Source organism: Erithacus rubecula (genome assembly GCF_903797595.1).
Source record: "Erithacus rubecula genome assembly, contig: SUPER_Z_unloc_2, whole genome shotgun sequence".
Taxonomy (NCBI): domain Eukaryota; kingdom Metazoa; phylum Chordata; class Aves; order Passeriformes; family Muscicapidae; genus Erithacus; species Erithacus rubecula.
Window position 1 is genome coordinate 1,285,533 of NW_027635860.1, and position 17,622 is coordinate 1,303,154.

At 44.0% G+C, this 17,622-nt stretch overlaps 1 protein-coding gene across 1 annotated transcript; it reads right to left on the reverse strand.

The window, feature by feature from the left end:
- Positions 1-1,227: 1,227 nt before the first annotated feature.
- LOC306814707 (lipoprotein lipase-like) lies at positions 1,228-9,709 on the reverse strand. The gene is made up of 4 exons (XM_079331050.1): positions 9,464-9,709; positions 2,591-2,754; positions 2,313-2,492; positions 1,228-1,712 (listed from the first exon to the last, which is right to left on the reverse strand). Exons 1-4 carry the CDS (start codon positions 9,525-9,527, stop codon positions 1,482-1,484), a joined length of 639 nt encoding a protein of 212 aa, XP_079187176.1. The 5' UTR covers positions 9,528-9,709; the 3' UTR covers positions 1,228-1,481.
- Positions 9,710-17,622: the final 7,913 nt, after the last annotated feature.

Sequence of the window (17,622 nt, forward strand, 5' to 3'; positions counted from 1 at the left end):
ATCATGTATACTGGAGAATCAAATGCACTACCTTGAAACGTTGTCACTGCTTACAGTGTATGCAAACACATGGAAGAAAGCACAGCTAACTTCCTCAGAGCTGTAGCACTTCCAGTAGATGGAAGAAACCAGCTTGTGAGCATTTTCTCAATGTTTTCCTCTCTTGTCAAAAATTGTGGAATTTGTATTTGAAGTGTCTGAAGTATGGAAAAGTCTTCCTGACAACTCCATGCCAAGGGGAACAAGTGGGAAACATAAATGAGGGCTTCACTGTGTACACACTTAAGGGGAAGGGGAATATTATGATAAACTGCCAAGCTGCAGCAACACTAACATCAAAAAAGCCCAGAGATATACTGTCAGTGAGCAAGTACTATTTCCTATTCAGACAAGGACCTGAGAGATGGCTGAAGGGACAGGTCTTTCCTGCAGCCCTCAGCTGGGGACAGGCACCTGTGCTGTTCACCCACAGTTAGCTCTGCCCAGGATGAGCTGCCTCCTCCTCAGCTGTGGGGCTTCAGGGGCTACATTACCTTGGTCCCTGGGCATTTCTCAGGGAAAGGGTCATCCTCAGCACCAAGAGCAACTGTGGAGTCATAACAGAGGGCTACTGACACATCAGGGATTTGGCAGCATCAGTGAAAGCAGCAAAGCTGCAACTTGGAGAAAGGAAGGGCAGAAGGCCCAGTGCTTTGGCCTCCTGACTTTATTCAGCCACCTCTCAGGACTCGACTTTTATAGATGTGACTGCCAGCCCAGCTCTCAACATGCCTGGGATCACAGCCAGGCTCAGGTGAAAGACTAAAGGGTGCCAGGGGTTCCCTTCTGAATGGTGCTCCTGATATCTCTCAGCAACAAAGGCACCAGAGATGAGCAATTTTCTCAGCCTCATTTGCTGATGTCAGCAATTCCTTTGTCACTGAGGTCAGTGCTACGGGCTCAGCTGTCCAGGTGCTGGGCTGTAAATCAGCCCCAGAGTGGCCATGTACTCTGTCTTGTCTAGCAGACTTCTCAGGCTCCAAAAATCACCTTAAAAAGACATCTAAGCAGACATAGCAACACTGCAAGTACATGTCTTCCTCAAATTCGCTCAGTATTATTTCCAGCCTAGAATATTTCTTGAGCCTGTTATGATTCACTCTGTAATAACCCACACTGGATCTCTCTGGTTATCTGTCCAGTCTCCCTTTGAGCCCATATAAACTTCTTGCATCTGCATCAGGCTCCCATCAGCTGCAAGGAATGACTGCCTGGATAAATACAGCCCACTGAATTTCTCATGGTGCAAGAGATACCATGGCCTTTTCCAAGCCATGGTTTGGTCAGTCCCCACCACAACTCCGCCAAATTACTCTTTTATCAGGGCCTACTCACTCATTTCTTGTAAGGAAGCAAATAAAGGCTTCTCACTCACCACCTTTTTTGCTACTTCCTGAATCCATTTCCAGTTCTACCCCAGAAATATCAGCCCTGCTGTTTCATTAAATAATGAATGCATAACCAAAGTACTGCCAGCAACCAACAATCATTTTCAGTGGAACATAATATTTCAGTATGGAAGAGGTGAAACTTTCCACTCTACAGTCACAGGTTTTCTTACCAGTAATTCTGTTCACCTTCTTTTTGGCCAGGTTCCCAGCAATCCCAGCAGCATGGGCACCTAGACTGTACCCCAGCAAATGGAGTTTGTCGAGAGGATAATTGAACTGCTCCTGTAAAAGGCAACAATTCATTTAAAGTTCACAACAAACACAAAAATATCAGAAGACACAAAATAAAATGTTTTGTTAATACTGGGAGGATTTTGTTTGAGCCATGAATAATAGAAGAAACACCATACAGTTATCATAATTTTGTGTCATTGAAGATTTCTTGATTAACTAATTTATGGCCAAAACCTAAACTGAGAGAAATGCAAAATAAAGGACAGAACACAGGGCTGTTTATTTTATAAAGGTTTTCAGCCACCCTCTTCCCACCAGATTCTGGATCTCCTAAAGTCAGGGCACATTTCTGATTCCCGAGGGTTGGCTGCTCTATAGGAACCTGTCTCTCATAGCTACCTCTCACAGAGCCCTCAGAAATGCTCTGGGCCCACAGGACCCCACAGACACAGGGTAAACCTTCTGGATGCAGTACAAAGACCTCTGAGTAGGAGACAGCCAATAAACCAAGGCTGGAATTTTACCAGTTTAGCAAAACTACTGTCTGCAAGAGTTTAAGTCCATCTACCCAACAGGAGATGACTGACACAACTGCACCATTGCTGTGTTGTCTCAAACGACAGTGTGAGACATGTCTCCGTGTCTTACCTCCATCCAGTCAATAAATGTAGCAACATCCTTTCCCACCAGCCTGGTGTAGCCAGCAGACACCGGGTAGTGCTGCTGAGCTCGAACCAGCCAGTCCACCACAATGACGTTGGAGTCAGGCTCCCTCTTGTACAGAGCATCCACCAGCTTCGGGACCCAGCTTTCATACATCCCTGTCACCTGTTGGTTTTGGTGATTTTAATTAAAACAGGAGATATATTCATAGTTCTGTGAGACACTTCTGCACAGTTTACGGGAAGTAAACTTCTTCATCTTACCGTCCATCCGTGGATCACCACAAAGGTTTTACTGGTGTGATTGAAGTTGCACTGTGCCAGGCTGTCCACCTGCCCAGGAACCAGGTAGCAAACATCTTCATCGGGCTCTGCAGGCGTCCGTAGAGAAAACTTGCTCTCGATTCCCTCAAAATTGTTGTCGCCATCTGTAAGAGCACAAAAACATATAGCAGTGTGTTAGAAGAGCTGGGACAAAGCCAGAAGGCACAGGTACAATGCTGGAGAGAATCTGGAACACTTTAGAAATGGGATGCGTGGTTTTCATTTCCTACTGCACTCAACAGACATTACAACGGCCACGTAAAGGGGAAATGAAAGGGTGAAAATTGCTCCCCTTCCAAGGTCCTGCTAAAACAGTAAGAATCTGCTGAGCTGTCAGAGAGGTATGAATCCAATTTAAGGGCCAGTATTTTCCCCATTACACTAAGCAGGAAACCTCTTAAGTATCACAAGAGTACAGAAAACTGCACAGGACAGTCACAGAGAGTCATCCAGGAAAGAAGAGAGTTACTACCGTATTATTACATATTTTGGAGGTGTATATTTCACACCACCTCACCAATAATCACTGCCTAACAAGGCCTTTTATAACACCTCATAGTCGTGGTGCATTAAAAGCTGTGAGGTCACCACTGTCATATAAAATACTAGTTTTAAGTTTTGACCAACAAACAGCAGGTGAGAAGGTCAGACACCCACCACAGAAACTGAACTAGTGAACCACAGTCTATTTTGGAGTACATTTTCAGGTCATCTGATAATCTCCAGAAAAATAGGCTGCAGAAAAATATCTCCTCTGCCTGAAACAGAGGGAAGGAGGCTGAGAAGGAGGTGCAGATCATGTACTAGTACTAACAAAGTATGTCCTGGCTTCCAAAGATCACTCCTTCCAACTTCCATTTTCAAAATTTATGTAGTCCTTTTCCTGCAAAGACAGATAAGTGACTTTGGGCTTCATATTCATTATTTCCTTTGGGATGAAACTTAAATGTCTCCTCTTTTTGTGTCTGATTCAACTCTTAAATGCCTCTATGTACAGCACACTCTGTAATTAACTTTTCAAAACCCAGGCCCCATTTTGGCAACTTGAGTTGGGCAAATATTGATTGCCTGTTTTTCAAGTGCAGCTGAACTTATGCCAACTCTGTCCTGCTCAGCATTGTCTTTCCTGGCATCAAGACCACCAACCCTTCACACACTTCTAAATACACATTAATGAATGGCTCTGAGCCACCGTGGGGAATACAAATGAACAAGGTAAGAACCTTATGTTATGCAGGCAAAGGAGATTCCACTCCTTTCTCCCACTGCAGAAGAGGTTTTCTACAATAATCGATAGATTTGAAATTCCTGCATAATGTTGTGCTGTATCACTCAGGTGATAAATAACTAACAATTCATTTTTTCCCAGTTTTTCTGGTCTTCTCATTCAAGCTACCACACACAGCAAGGCACTCACTTAGGCCTGACCTCACCTCTGGGAGCTCTACAAAGTCTGGGAGTCCTTGCTGTGCTTGGAGGGTCACAAGAAATCAGGGTCTAACTTCCTGCATTAAGTCTGAAGCACAGAGCCTTGCAACAAATGCTTATGTAGCAGTCTCAGAGAAACTTGTCAGCCATAATCAATGGCTTAGCTTTGCCCAAGTTCAGCTTGATTTCTCACCTGTCAAAGCACAAGCATAAGGAAAGCAAGAACTGCTCACTGAACAGAGGCAGTACTCAGCTTTAGGTTTTGACCTTGACTGTGCTAGGCTGGCAAGCTAATCCAGGATAATTACACTGAGGGCCCCCTTCCTGCCTCCTTCCTCATAAAGAAAGGTGTTTTTCATACCTTACCCTTCCTTGTACCAGTAGAAGTATTCACATAATGGTAAATACAACATTTTACCCACTAATTAAAACTAAATTTACCAAACTAACCAAATGTTTGCACCTTTTCTATATTTTTGCAAGTTCAAAAATTCTTTTTGTAACCAACTGACAGTATAAAACATTTTTTTGAACAAATCTTTAGACCTATATTATTTACTTTTTAGCAAGAAAAAGAAAAGTCACAAAGGCTGGGCTGGTTAAATATCAGCTATAATTTTTCACTCAGATGTGAATCAGTAAAACCTTGAAAGGAACAAGAACAGGTTTCAAGTAAGGCATACAACACTAGGACTTTCAATTATGTATATTCCCTCCTAGTACAGGAAGTCAAACAAGAATAGTCCACCTGCTCACTAGTTAATAGTGCTTCCTTTCATACCTAGATATCATTTCCCTTCTGGATGACATTTATCTGATAATCATTCAAAATCTAAATCACATTGATATCCTGTCTTGTAGTGTGTTTTCAATTACAAACACATGCTAGAATTTGCATGTAAGTTCAGACCACAGCTCTTCGGAAAACAAGCTCATAGGAAATTTACAATTCTAATTCTAATACAATTCACTATACTCAAGGGTACACTTGGAAAAGAGCACCAAGCTTAGAAAGACTGAAGTACAGTGGCACCTGCCACTGAAGATATGCTAAGTGCTTCACATGTATTTGCTTGTTTTAGTCTAAAAATCTTTGATGGGGATTTGAGAACATAAAATTGCTGAGATACAGTCACCACCAGGAAAGCAGCAGCTGCAAAGCAATAGCCCATGAGTTAGGGAAATGGCAGGCAGTCACTTCTCTCATTTAACTATGTTGTATGAGGAATTAGAAAGTCAGAAGAAATTACTGTTATCATCTTATGCCCACAAAAAGTGTCATGCTATCTTATGTCCACACATGGTCAGTTCCCAGCAGGCAAGATATCCTTTGGATGAGCGAAGTGTGTGTGTAGTGGTGTTTATTACAGACTTCTGCATGGTCTGCTCATCAATAAGCTTTCCTTGGAACTTGCCTGAGTTTGGCTTTGCAAATGCTGAAGTTATTTTGTCTATACCTAATGCTGTGCTGCACACATGCTGCACTACCACCTCACATCCCAGCTTCTGCAGAACACAGGTGCACATGGTCTGTACACACTACCATACAGACCAACACTTACATGTACCATGCTCTAAACCTGAAGCAGAGAAGTTACACAGCATATCACTTCAGAAAATTAGTATTTCCCACTTCTGCTTTCATACCTCATTGTACTTCCTGCTCTATTAAAAATTATTTAGCACCAACTTTGTCATTCATAGACTTTTGCCAAAGACCTTTCCTCACAGATTTAAAGGGAGAAGTCTCCATGAATCATGTCCTGAGACAGTGAACTGTTGGGCCTCATTCTTACATTCTTACACAAAGAAATGCAAAGACAGCCAATGTACACACTCACCACAGTTTAGTTAATAAGATGTTTTAACTCAAGTTAATTAAACCACAGACAACCCAAAACCAGGTAGTTTTCAGCATGTTTTTGGAAGGTGGATAGAAATGTATCTGAATTGACATTGCATTTTTCATAATGTAGACGCAGAAATTAGATATCAAGAAATATACATACATCCATGTTGAGATACCAAAGTAGCTTTTCATGGCAAGAATGCAAGTCCCATTTCTAAACAATGCCTTTGAATAAAACAGACTAGAAGTAAACACATGCAGACAAAAAAGAAATCCACGCTTTTGATAAAAACTGCACTTTCCCAGACATAGTTCAGCAAAGTTACAAAGGCTATGTGCTATGCATTGTCAAAGCTTCCAGGCCCTCAGTTACAAATGCAAACACTTGTTGCAAAATAAAGTTTTCTGTCTACTGCTATGTGCTCACAGTTAACATGACCAACAAAGGGATCTTTTAGGGAGCTGAAGCAAAATTAAGGGAGCAGAATTAAGGGAGCAGAATTAAGAATTAGATGCCCTGTTCCAGATGGAAGCTGGCTTTTCAGGCTGCGTCACCAAAACTTCACAGTTTTGTCATGCTATACATTTTTCTTACACCCCTACTTCCAAAATATGAGTTTCCATATTTAGAAAAAATAAAAAACTATCCTGTGCAGCAAGGTATCAAGAACCTCACAGAATTCTAAGAAAGGGGGGTGAAGGGGAAAGCTTACTAACTGGGAAGTCAGTAGTTTTGTTTTTCCTGTCCAAAGTTTGTGACACTTTGGACTTGCAACTTGTGAAATTCCGTTCAGTTAGGGACTCCTATCAATTATCAATTTTGAAAGCATCCCACTGACTTCAGGCATTCTGACACATTAATTAAGAGAAGTTAGCTTCACGTTTCTTTCACAGAAAGCCCAAGGCAACTTGGCAAATTATTTTGATTGTGAAACTGTTTACCAGTGTTCAGCTGGGTGGAGAATGTGAGTCTTGAGGAAGTAACAACATCTGGAATATTAATCAAAAGTTAAACTGCCCACATCACACAGATTGCCAAAACATGATAACAATGCATTTGCCAGAGTGAGTGCATCTAAGCTGTGGTTTTAAAAATGGAATCTTTGATAAACAACAATTTCCTCGCATTATGCAGTCAGAAATGGAAATACTATTAGCTAGGTGCAAAGATCCCTAGAAATTGCACCCTAGACTGTGTCTTTTATAGCCCACAGCAACATGCATGCACATATGTACTCAACAGCAAATATCTGCACATAATATTGAACATTTACCAGCACAGTTAACTGGGCTAAATCTTCAGCCAACAATCAGGACTAGGATCACCCATCATTGATCAAACACCTAACATCAGTCAGAATTCCTAAGAGTTTTGAAGCAAACTCACAGTCAGCTGTAGTAAAGGGCCTATATCACAGAGATGGTTATCATTTAATTTGATCTACACTAAAAGCAGATTATTGTGTGTTGCAATCCCAGGAAACCTACCTCACGAATCAGGTTATTGTTTAACCTTGCTGCAAAAATATTACAACTTCAAGTTTATTTATCTATTCCTTAAAGGCAGGGACCTGAGAGCACGTTCTGCATCACTTCCCAGGTATGGCCAGTGGAAAGAGCAACACCTCTGGAAAGCTACTGGGCACAACTTCAGAACAAAGCAAGAACCTCCAGCTCAAGTTCTGCAGCTGGCAAACTGCTGTTCTCCCAGTGGACACAGGGGTGCCCACCCCTTTCCAGGATACCCCTTGTCAAATCTTTGCTCAGCAGCAGCTGGGACACTTTAAACTGAACCCAGCAGATATCTGGCCATGCATCAGTCCCTTTGGGATATCTGGAATTAGCCCAGGACAATTAAAATGCAACCACTGTTAGACTTTGAATTAATATAGAGGTAAGGATGCATGAGAAAGTACTATCATGCAAATACTTCTGCACAGAGGAGATTGCAGCAAGCCTTTAGGAGTCCTAGTGATCATGTTAATCTACAGCACAACTTGATGCCTGAGAGCCTCAACTCTGTGCCTTCTCAGAAATTAATTGTTTCTCAAAAGGCCATGCCACAGCTGCCCTGGTATGTCTATCCCAAACATAAGCCATAGAAAAAGCCAGCAACTCACATCACATAACAGCGTAAATATGCTGACTCTGGATTCACACTGGTAAAAATAAGGATCTGAATGTATTCCAAGCAATGTTTATATCTTTTCCTGAAACACCAACATTTTCTTCACCTAGAAAGTATTTTTTTATATTGTTTTTAAAATACTCTGCATTCTTGGAGGTTTGGATCATGTGTTTTCTGTGGTTTCAAAATCTTTTTACTGTGGTGTGCATAAAAGAGTGTGGAACTAAAGACTTGAATTGCTTTAGGATGAACACGCAACCTGCTTTCAGATAACCTGCTCCTAAGAAGAAATAATGAAATTATTAGTAAGTCTGTGGCAAATCAGCTCCTGCAGGGATGAAAGCCTTCTCTGAGAAGAAAGTTATTTTACTGTATAGAACTTGGATACTGTGATCAAAACAGGTTTTGATTGTCTCTGATGGCACAAGATTGGATTCAAAGCTAGAATACATTCCTTTTGCTGTACCCTAGCACCCCATCCTCTTATTTTTGAATACTTCTCTTCAGCTTCCTAGAAGACAAAGAAGCATCCAGAGCAGAAAAAACAGCAGTTTATATATTCTGGTCTAGGATCACAAAGCAGCTCTAGGAGCTACAGCCACCCTTTCCTCTAAGTCCAGAAACTTTTAAAGATAGGTATTGTGTGGGGGAGATCAGTGTAAGAAAGTAAGACACTGTAAGGCACTGCTAACAATATTTTAAGAGCTTTCTTTAGTTCTTAAGCTTGAGGAGTAGTGGTCTCTGTTCGTAACCGCTTCAATTACAATGTGATTAATTGAGAGAGCATTAGTGAAAATCCAGCACGGTTTGCACATCTGCCACTTCCTCTAGCTTGGACAGGGTGTCTATGCACGAGTGCAGGTACAACAGGCTGAGCGCAAACACTGCCGTAAGAGAACCTAGAGAGAGTAAAACACGCTGTTCACCTTTTCCCTTGTGGATTCTGCTCATTACAGGCTTAACTACAACTCGAGCGCATTGCCGCGATAACGATGAAGCTGAGCCTTGCCTTGTCTAGGACCGAGAACTGTGCGGAGTTGGGATGCTGAGGTGGATCCTCCACAGAGGAGGAAGCCGAGGGACCTTACCGTAGTGCTACTGCTGTGCAAATTCCTTGCTTGGGCTCAAGGGACTCTCGGAAGCCACCTTGTCTCTGGGGAAAAAGACACATCCCAAACCTCAACAGGTCGCGCTGTCAGCCCGGCAGGTTGTGAGCCTGAGTTTCGGCTGGCGAGCGGGCTCCGGGCTCCCAAGCCCACTCCGCGACACCCGGGTCCCGCAGCATGCCAAGCACCCGGGACAGCTTCACAAAGGAAGGACTGCGCTGCCCTTTCCCGCCTGCCGGCAGCGCTGCCCCGGCCCCTTTCCCAAAAGCAGCGGGCCCGTCCCGGTGCCCGTCCCCACTCACCGCCGAGCGCCGGCCCCCAGCGCAGCCCCAGGCACACGGCGGCCACCAGCGCCGTCCTCCACATCGCGCTCCCGCCGCGGCGAGTTTCGGCGCCAAAAGAAACAAAAAAAAAAATGTTTACAAATTTAAAAGTGAGTAAGAGCGGGTTTTGCTTTAAAAACTTATGAAAACTGAGCAGAAGTGCGGCGCAGAAGCCACGGACGGGGAAGACGGAGCGCCCAGCACTGTCCACGCCGCGCCCGCCCGGCCTTATGTCCCGGACAGTATGCAAATGAATAAATAAATATGCAAATATGCAAATGCACGAACTTGTCCACATGCAAATATGCCCGGGAGCCCCCCGCGCCCATTGGGCGAGCGCCGCGGGGCGGGGCGGGTTCGGGTTCGGGTTCGGGCTCGGCGCTCCCGCGGGGCGGGATGGAGAGGAGCGGGATGGGATGGGATGGGATGGGATGGGATGGGATGGGATGGGATGGGATGGAATGGAACGGCACGGCCCCGGCTCGGCACGGCGTGCACAGAGCCCTTGGCCCCGAGCCCTCCTGGCTCCCACAGCCAGGATGCGGTCCGGCCTTTCACCCCCTGCGTCCCTCCTGCCTTTGCCAGCCCAGCTCTGCTGAGCCTCTGGCGGGGTCTTCCTCCCCATTCCTGCTTCTGCACCATAGCCAGCAGCTAACTGCATTCTCTGTGCAGTGCTTGCAAGGGGCCTTCTGCCGTTTCCTTGAAAAATATTTGCCGAGACCTTGTTTTGCCAGCACTCGAGGTTGGAGAAAAAAAATTAATTCACTGGAGATTGCATCTGTGCTCTTGAGAAATAAAAAATTGATTCCTTGAGCTTTTCACCTCTCTCTGCCCTCCTCCCAGAAATGTGGTTTGCACTGAGGTTTGCGTTGGCAGCCATTGGGTGAAAGATCACTTATGTAAGGACATTAATTTAATAACAATACCAGTTTTCATTTCATTATGCAGTTTGTTGCCAAAGTCCCAGCTTCCTAAAGAACCTTATGACACAGGGAATGAGGACTCCCTAGGTTTTGCAATGTGAAGTGGATGGGATTCACTTCAAGGGTAACAGATCTTTCTCATACCAGATATGTCAGGAAAACAAAACATATCTATATATTAGTGTTTATATTAGTGACATTGTTCAATAAGAGACTGCTGAAGTATAGAGGTAGTACTGGGTCACCTTTCCAACTTTAGGTTCTGCTAAATGACCAGTAACATGTCTAAGTGAGAATACATTTTCCCCCAAGACACAACTAGAGTTTCCTCCATCAGCAATCCCTATTTTTATCCACAAGGCATCAGAAGAATTTAGTGAGGGTACACACTGTTCATGCTGAGACTTTTCCATTGAGACAACTGAGTGGCAGGAAAAGGAGGGGGCTAACACGGTGGGAGAGAGACTGGGAGCCTGAGCAGGGGATTGGAGGTGAAGAGGCAGGAGAGACCAGCCTTCCTCCCCAGAGGATAGTGGTGATGTGAGCAGGGAAAAATATGGTTTGTGCTGCAGCTTGTTAAGTATAGAGCATATCCTCTAACACACAGTGTTTGAAACCCTCTTGTCAAAACAATAGGAAGAATTTTTTCACATCTTTTCTTCCCCACGTGTGGACTAAACAATACATTTCTCTTGATCTAATTTGGTTTAAACCCTACAGCGTAATTTCCGCCTTAGAAATCAGCCTGACTCTATCTAGGGTCAGACATCCTTCCTAGAAAATTTCATTCCCTGATGGCAGCATAAGGTAAACTAAAAGAACAAACACTTCAAGGCAAGCTGTGCTAGGTAGAATGTTGGTAATCCTAATCATAGGTGATGCTACCTACCCACCAGAGCAAAAGAGAAGATGAAATCTCCTGATTTGCACAACTGCACTCATGGCTACTGCAGAACAGAAGAAAAAAAAAAAAAGGAAAAAGAGAAAAAAGCTTTCAATATTACATATTACATTAATTTTGTGGGCAAAGAAATAATATACTTTAAATGCTTATAGGATCAGGTAGAAAGGAGCTGTGTCAATGCTTGGCATACCAGCCCTGGATAGATTGCTGGCTGTGCCTGTATATACATGGGCTGTAACTTATAGTTAACTCCCAGTGTAGTTTCTGAAACCCATCAATAGCAAGGGCAGGCAGCAGATTTACACAGAATGAAATCTAATTTGTTACACTGAAAAAGCTTGTTTGTATAAGTTTTTCTTCATGCTCATGCCTCACTTTAAGACACAGTTATGTATCTAAGAAAGAGTTAAGCAAAGTGTCCACCAAATAGCAAAAATAAGAAAAAAAAAAAAAAAGGAAGGAAGATTAAAAGCAAAACACTAATAAAAACTTACAAGTGATGAAAAATGGGGGGAAGGGGATGTTCCATCTTCTTGGATTTTGAACAAAGTGTCTAAATCTGCTGTAAACTCAGATGTAAAATAATCTGAAATAGACTGGACACAGCACATTTTCCAACATTTAAAAATCTTTTTTCCCTTGCAATTAATTGTGATAGGATGGACAAGAAGCTTCGTGGCATCAGCTCAAGGTGCTTTCTTAAGTGGACTTGAGTTCCTGTTCCTATGTGAAATACATAATCCTAGAGGGGAAAGCCAAGCTGCATGTGTAAAACAGAGCCTGGTTTATAGTATTCATGGACTCCAAAGTGGGTAGAAGGTACTATAGTGAGAGCTAAAATGCATTCTGCTAGTAAAGACTGGGGAAAGCCTGGGCAATGGAGAGAGAAGTTGCATAACTGGGCTGGTACTTGCAGCCACAGACCATGTAGAAGGTTAAAGTGAAAACAAGCCCAGAAATGTCTCCAACACAGCACAGGCAGCATTGTGGTGCAGCTGTGCTAAATCCTGAGCAAATTCACAGGCCTCACACAAGGACAAGCAAGGGGAAACCCAACCAGAAAATTTCATTTCCACAACAATGCTCCAAAGAGAGCTTGAAGCACAGGGAGAAGGGAAGGGGGGGGGTGATACATTGTGACACTTTGAATGTTTTTGTACTGCTTTAACAGAAAAGATTTTATAACTAAGAATGAGAAGTCTTCCAACAAAAGTATCTGCTTAGAAGCAGAAAGAATTCTGGTCTCTTTCTGAATATGAAATACAAGTAAGAAGTATTTTTTTTCCCTTTCTGTAAATATTTGAAATTTCCTTTCCCCACCCAGAAGAAAAATAGTGAAAATAAATCCATAAAGTCAGTGTAAGCTTCCAGATGATTTCTGTACTAATAAGTTCAAATAAACAAACAAAAAAAGATTTTTTTCTTCTGCTTTAGGTTTGTTCAAAGATATCAGTGAAATGTTTTTTTTTTAAATGTATTTTTCTGAAAATCAGCCATTTTTAATGAAACTCCAATTTGAGAATAAAAAAAAAATTACTCTTCCATGTTTCAATAAGCACTAACTTAGCTACAAAAATAACTTCATATGCAGCAGAAGTCCTCTTGTCCTGGGCTGAGCCTCTTTGTTTCCAGTAAGGAGCAACACCAAGACACCCAGGGGCTTGAGGGTGACTATGGAGCCTGTCCCACCCAAACCCACCGACACAGTGGGTTTGTGGCACAGTGTCTGGCAGCGAGCAAGGGCTGCAGGTACCTTTCACAGGGCAGGGACAGCCCCGTGACAGGCAGGAGTGCAGGCAGCTGAGAGCTGCAGTTGCACCAAAGCCTGCGTGTGGTGGTAATTCCACATCTCCCTAAACGGGCAGCAGTGGGAAAGGTGGCAGCAGGAACCACCTGGGTGTCTGCTTAGGAACACAGTATGTGGTCCTTCCTAGCACCTCTTAATACCTGGAAGAGCCCAGCTGAAGACACAGAAATATGGGGAGCTATGCAGCAGCTGCAGCTCTGCCTGCAATAAACAGGACACCTGTTCCTCCTGCTAACTTCTCTGCTTCACAGAGAGGTTCTTCCGGTCTCTGGTGTCTCATAGGAAACAAGAGGAGGCTTGTGTAAAACAGCCTTTAGCTGTTATGTCTGACCATATTTGTCCTTTCTACTGCTGTGCTATCACTTGCTGTTCTGTTTCCAGTTTGTCTTATCTCACAGACAAGGTCCTCTCACTGATTAGCACAAAGATTCATTCTTCTTCATCCCACTCTCTTATTTCCAGTGCACTATGTAAGCTACTAATTCTTTTGTAAAAAATAGAGATATGGATGAGCTCTGGTAGTGAGTGGTGGATCCAGTTGTGGAGTAACCTCATGCTGTGATTTCCTCAGCTGCTCTTTAATTAATTATCACACTAATGGCAGTGCCTGCCAACATCAGCTATCTGCCTTGCCAGACACATCTTTCAAAATGCAGTGCCAAGGGAGAGACATTCCAGCACTCTGTTTGGGGTGGTGTGCAGGGGAGTGTAGTCCAGGTTCCCCATTCATTGGCCATGGGGCTGGTGTTCTGATCAGCTGTGGTCCCCCCTCGCTGCTGCTCACGTGGCTCCCAAGTCCTGCCTGCAGTAGGTTAAAGATGACGTTGTCTGAAACTTTTGTGAGGTTACGAAAATGTGCAAGGGCATGGGGGAGAAGGAGAGAGAGAAGAGATTTTGGCTGACTAAAAGTGCTCGGTACTAGCAGTGCTTAGGTGAGGGCAGAAGCAAGCTCCTGCATTTTGCCAGCAGTGTGCCTAGTGGAGAGCCTTCAGCATCTCCTGTTCTCTCATGTTCTCCTCCTGCAATTTGCTACACCTAAAGCTCTTACCCTGGGAAGAGAGCCTTCTCACTCAGGTCCCAGCCTGGCAGCCTGTGTTCCTGCATGCCAAGGAGAGAGCGAGTAGGATGACAGAGCAATGCACAGCACCCCACCCTGGAAGAATGAATGTGTCATTTTCATCACAAGGAATGTATCAGGGAAGAGAATCCACTTCTCTGGCCTCTGGGCTATCCAACGAGGGAGAGGATAATTGCAAGCTCTCTGCTTTTCCTTTATTTCACTCTACAAGGTTGACAGATGGTGTGTGGTGCAGCCAAGGCTGGATTCCAACTTGTATCTCCTTTAGTTGCTTGCAAGTTACTGAGAACAGATTCATCCTTGGGCTGACATTTCCATCTCATCCCAAAGGGGATTTGTTTTAATTTTTATTTAAAGTTTTGGCTGACTTAGCATTGCTTCTCTGGAATTTTGCAACTGGTAAGTAAAAACACCCCCTTGGCCCAACACTCCTGCTGTGGACATCCAAACCCAGTGCTCATGGAGTGAGGGGTGTGCTCCCCAAAGGACAGTTCAGCCTGCCTGCAGTCCAGGCAGACTCGTGCAGTGCCTTCATGAACTACAGAGAAATCCTGCTGCGATTTTTTGCTCCTAACCTTCATCAGTATCAATTTTACTTCTCATGGAGGTTTAAAAGATCTCAAGCAAAGCCTGAGCTCAGTTAGTGACTTGCCTTCAAAATATGACCAGGCTGAGTTTACATACACACAGTAAAATTTCCCTGTCTGATCTGTTCTGTTTGCCACAAGTAAAGAAACAAGAAACAGTATTTATTTCAACTTACATCTTTCATTGCATTACTTCACTATTTTGACAAATAGGCTGACATTTTTAGGAACATGTGTAGCTGTGGTCACTGTCCCAGAGATATTCCAGCCAAAACTAAGACATGGCAACAAAAGAGGAGACACAAAGAGGAGAAGCTGAGAGGAAGGACAAGGACCACAGCAATAAGATCTGACTATTCATCCATCAACTCCAAATACCATGCAAACTATGGCAAATACTCGAAAAATGGCAGATTTAAGTCCTTGGTCACGGAGATCCCACAGACAGGATTCTCCAGGTTGGAAAATCACATTTTCCATGGGGGCATTTGTTTCAGAGACAGCTTGTTAGGGAAGTACATCAGCTTGGCCTCCAAGGCACCAAAAGCTGCCATGATTGTCTGCAAACACAAATCTGGCAAAGTTTTTTTTCTGTTTTTGAAGTAGCAAAGGGCTCAGTTTGCCACATTTACTGTGCAAGTCCCGTGCCTGTCGTTGAAGACCTTGCCAAACAACGCGCAGAAAAGGCGTGTTCCAGCTCCTGCTGGAGTCCAGGGGCGCCAGCTCTGCCTACCAAGGGCAGCCTTGGAAGCAGAAAGTACAGCCAGTCCACTTCACAGTCCTCTCCACCAGCCAGAGCACACACAGAGTAGATGGAAACCTGGCTGCACTGATGGTCTCTGACACCACCTTCCTCCTGGCCCACTGCAGCAGTGCCTCAGCACTCCCTGGATCCTAGCAGGCAGCAGAGGGGATCCGGGTGAGAGGAAACCACCCTCTGCATCCCCTATGCCTGGGTGAGCCATTTACAGCAGAGGGAGAAGCTGAGGCACCAAAGATTGAAATTGCATGCCCCAAGGCTGTGTACAATGTGGGGAGCATAAAGAAACCCAAAGCACAGATTGCCCTCAGCAGGGCAGGCTGCCCACTTAATGTCCTTCCTAAGGGATGAAAACCCAAAAAAAGGAAATAAACAGGAAAAGAGGGAAAAGTATTTTCTGCCTCCATCTCCTCAAGAAGACAGGGATACCAGGTTCCCCAAGTACTTACATCTCCATACTCCCATTCCCCAGAGAGTCTTGGGTATTTTTTGTTTTCATGTATTGGTGAAAAAGCAGTCATGTGTGTTTATACACAAGTCTGCAGTTGTGCAGATGGTAGGACATCAAACAAAAATGTCTATTCTTATAAACCTTCCTGTTATCATACTATGGCAGTCACCTGACTAAATGTCCCTGTGTTTAAAGTTATAAAGAGGCCATTCAAGGGATCACTAAAAGGCTTAGAAACCTCCAAGGATCAGACTCCGGGCATAAATTAGGTAATGGTCACATTAGCAGAGCCTGTTTTTCCAAGGAAGCTGATAACATTGTAACTACCAAACTGTGACATAAATTTGCCCCAGGAAACAAGCAAAATAGCTCTGCGGGTTGTTTCAAATTACTTATCCTGCGGGAATTTTAAGAATTCCCCTTAAATAATTAGGGACATGTGAACTTGATTTTCAATCTCTCTGATGCCCTGAGAACTCTGGGAATGCAGCTTTTTTAATATGTTGATTCCTTTGTTATTGAGTGAATTCCTTTCTCAAATTTTCCAGTGTTAGGATTTAAAGTCATTCACATCCAGAGGTATTATTTCATACTGCTCTGAGGCTTTCAGTCCTTTGCATGTAGGAACATAAAAAAGTAATTTTGACCTAAGAAAAACATATATATTTTTTTTTTCCTCAAGCTCACAGGTAAATAAAATCTGATGAAGCTCCCAGTGAACACAGTGTTGTGGACAGAGATGACTGAGGTGGAGCTGTGGAAGCAGTGAGAACTCACTTTGACTAAGTGGGAAGGTCCCAGGAGCATATCTGCTTTGTGTTGGAAGGGGACCCTTGCACCAGCCACTCACCAGCCCCCCAGACGAAAGCTGAGCTTCTGCTGGGCACAGGAGCACACCACAGGTTAGGTGCTGCCTCAGCCAACACACCCACAGCACACTAAGCTAGGCTTTGTGCACTGGAGCTAGGCTTTTCCTCTCCAGTGAAAAGAAGTTAACTCTCCACTGCTGATTTATATTTTCCTCCAAGCACTTTCCTGAGGCTTTCCTGAGGCCATTCTGATGTAAACTTGACAAAATTGTCTTTTGCACAAAATTTCCCACAGACTAGCAAATGGTCTCAGCCCTCTTGGTGCTCAGTCTTAACACCCAGCTCCATTGGATGCCTCAACTTGCCTCGAGTCCAGGACCAAACAAGCACTTTCCCATTCAGGAGCTGTAGCACAGAATCCTTTGTAAAAGAAGCATGTGGAATCTCTTTCACATGCTCATATTGCTTCTAACAGAGATGGCTTTTTCCAAGGAAATCTGCATTTACCAGTCACCTTGGGAATGCTTGGCTGCTTGATGCTCCTACACCCTGAAGGCCAAAATGAGGACCCTCTTTGTAGAAGTCCTGACCTAGGTGTGATCCTGAGTTCAGCTCCTAGAAATGCCACCAAACCTATTCTGAGTGCTGCTGCAGAAAGTGTGATGAGAGGCTGGGGATGCGCTGACTCTGCCCTGCCCTACTGGAGAGGCTGGCTGTGCATGAACCCAGCCCATGCATACTTTGAGGTGTTCTACCACAAGCAGAAGCAGAGGTGCAAGGGATTGTATCCATATCCTGTGGTTTTCTAGAAATCCTGCG

What these genes read in the sequence shown, in the direction of transcription:
- LOC306814707 (XM_079331050.1), bottom strand. Translation starts at nt 9,527, where the DNA reads ATGTGGAGGACGGCGCTGGTGGCCGCCGTGTGCCTGGGGCTGCGCTGG. An exon ending in CTGGGGGCCGGCGCTCGGCG is followed by an intron (nt 2,755 to 9,463) that starts GTGAGTGGGGAC and finishes GTGCTCTTACAG; the next exon opens with ATGGCGACAACAATTTTGAG. An exon ending in TGGTGATCCACGGATGGACG is followed by an intron (nt 2,493 to 2,590) that starts GTAAGATGAAGA and finishes CAAAACCAACAG; the next exon opens with GTGACAGGGATGTATGAAAG.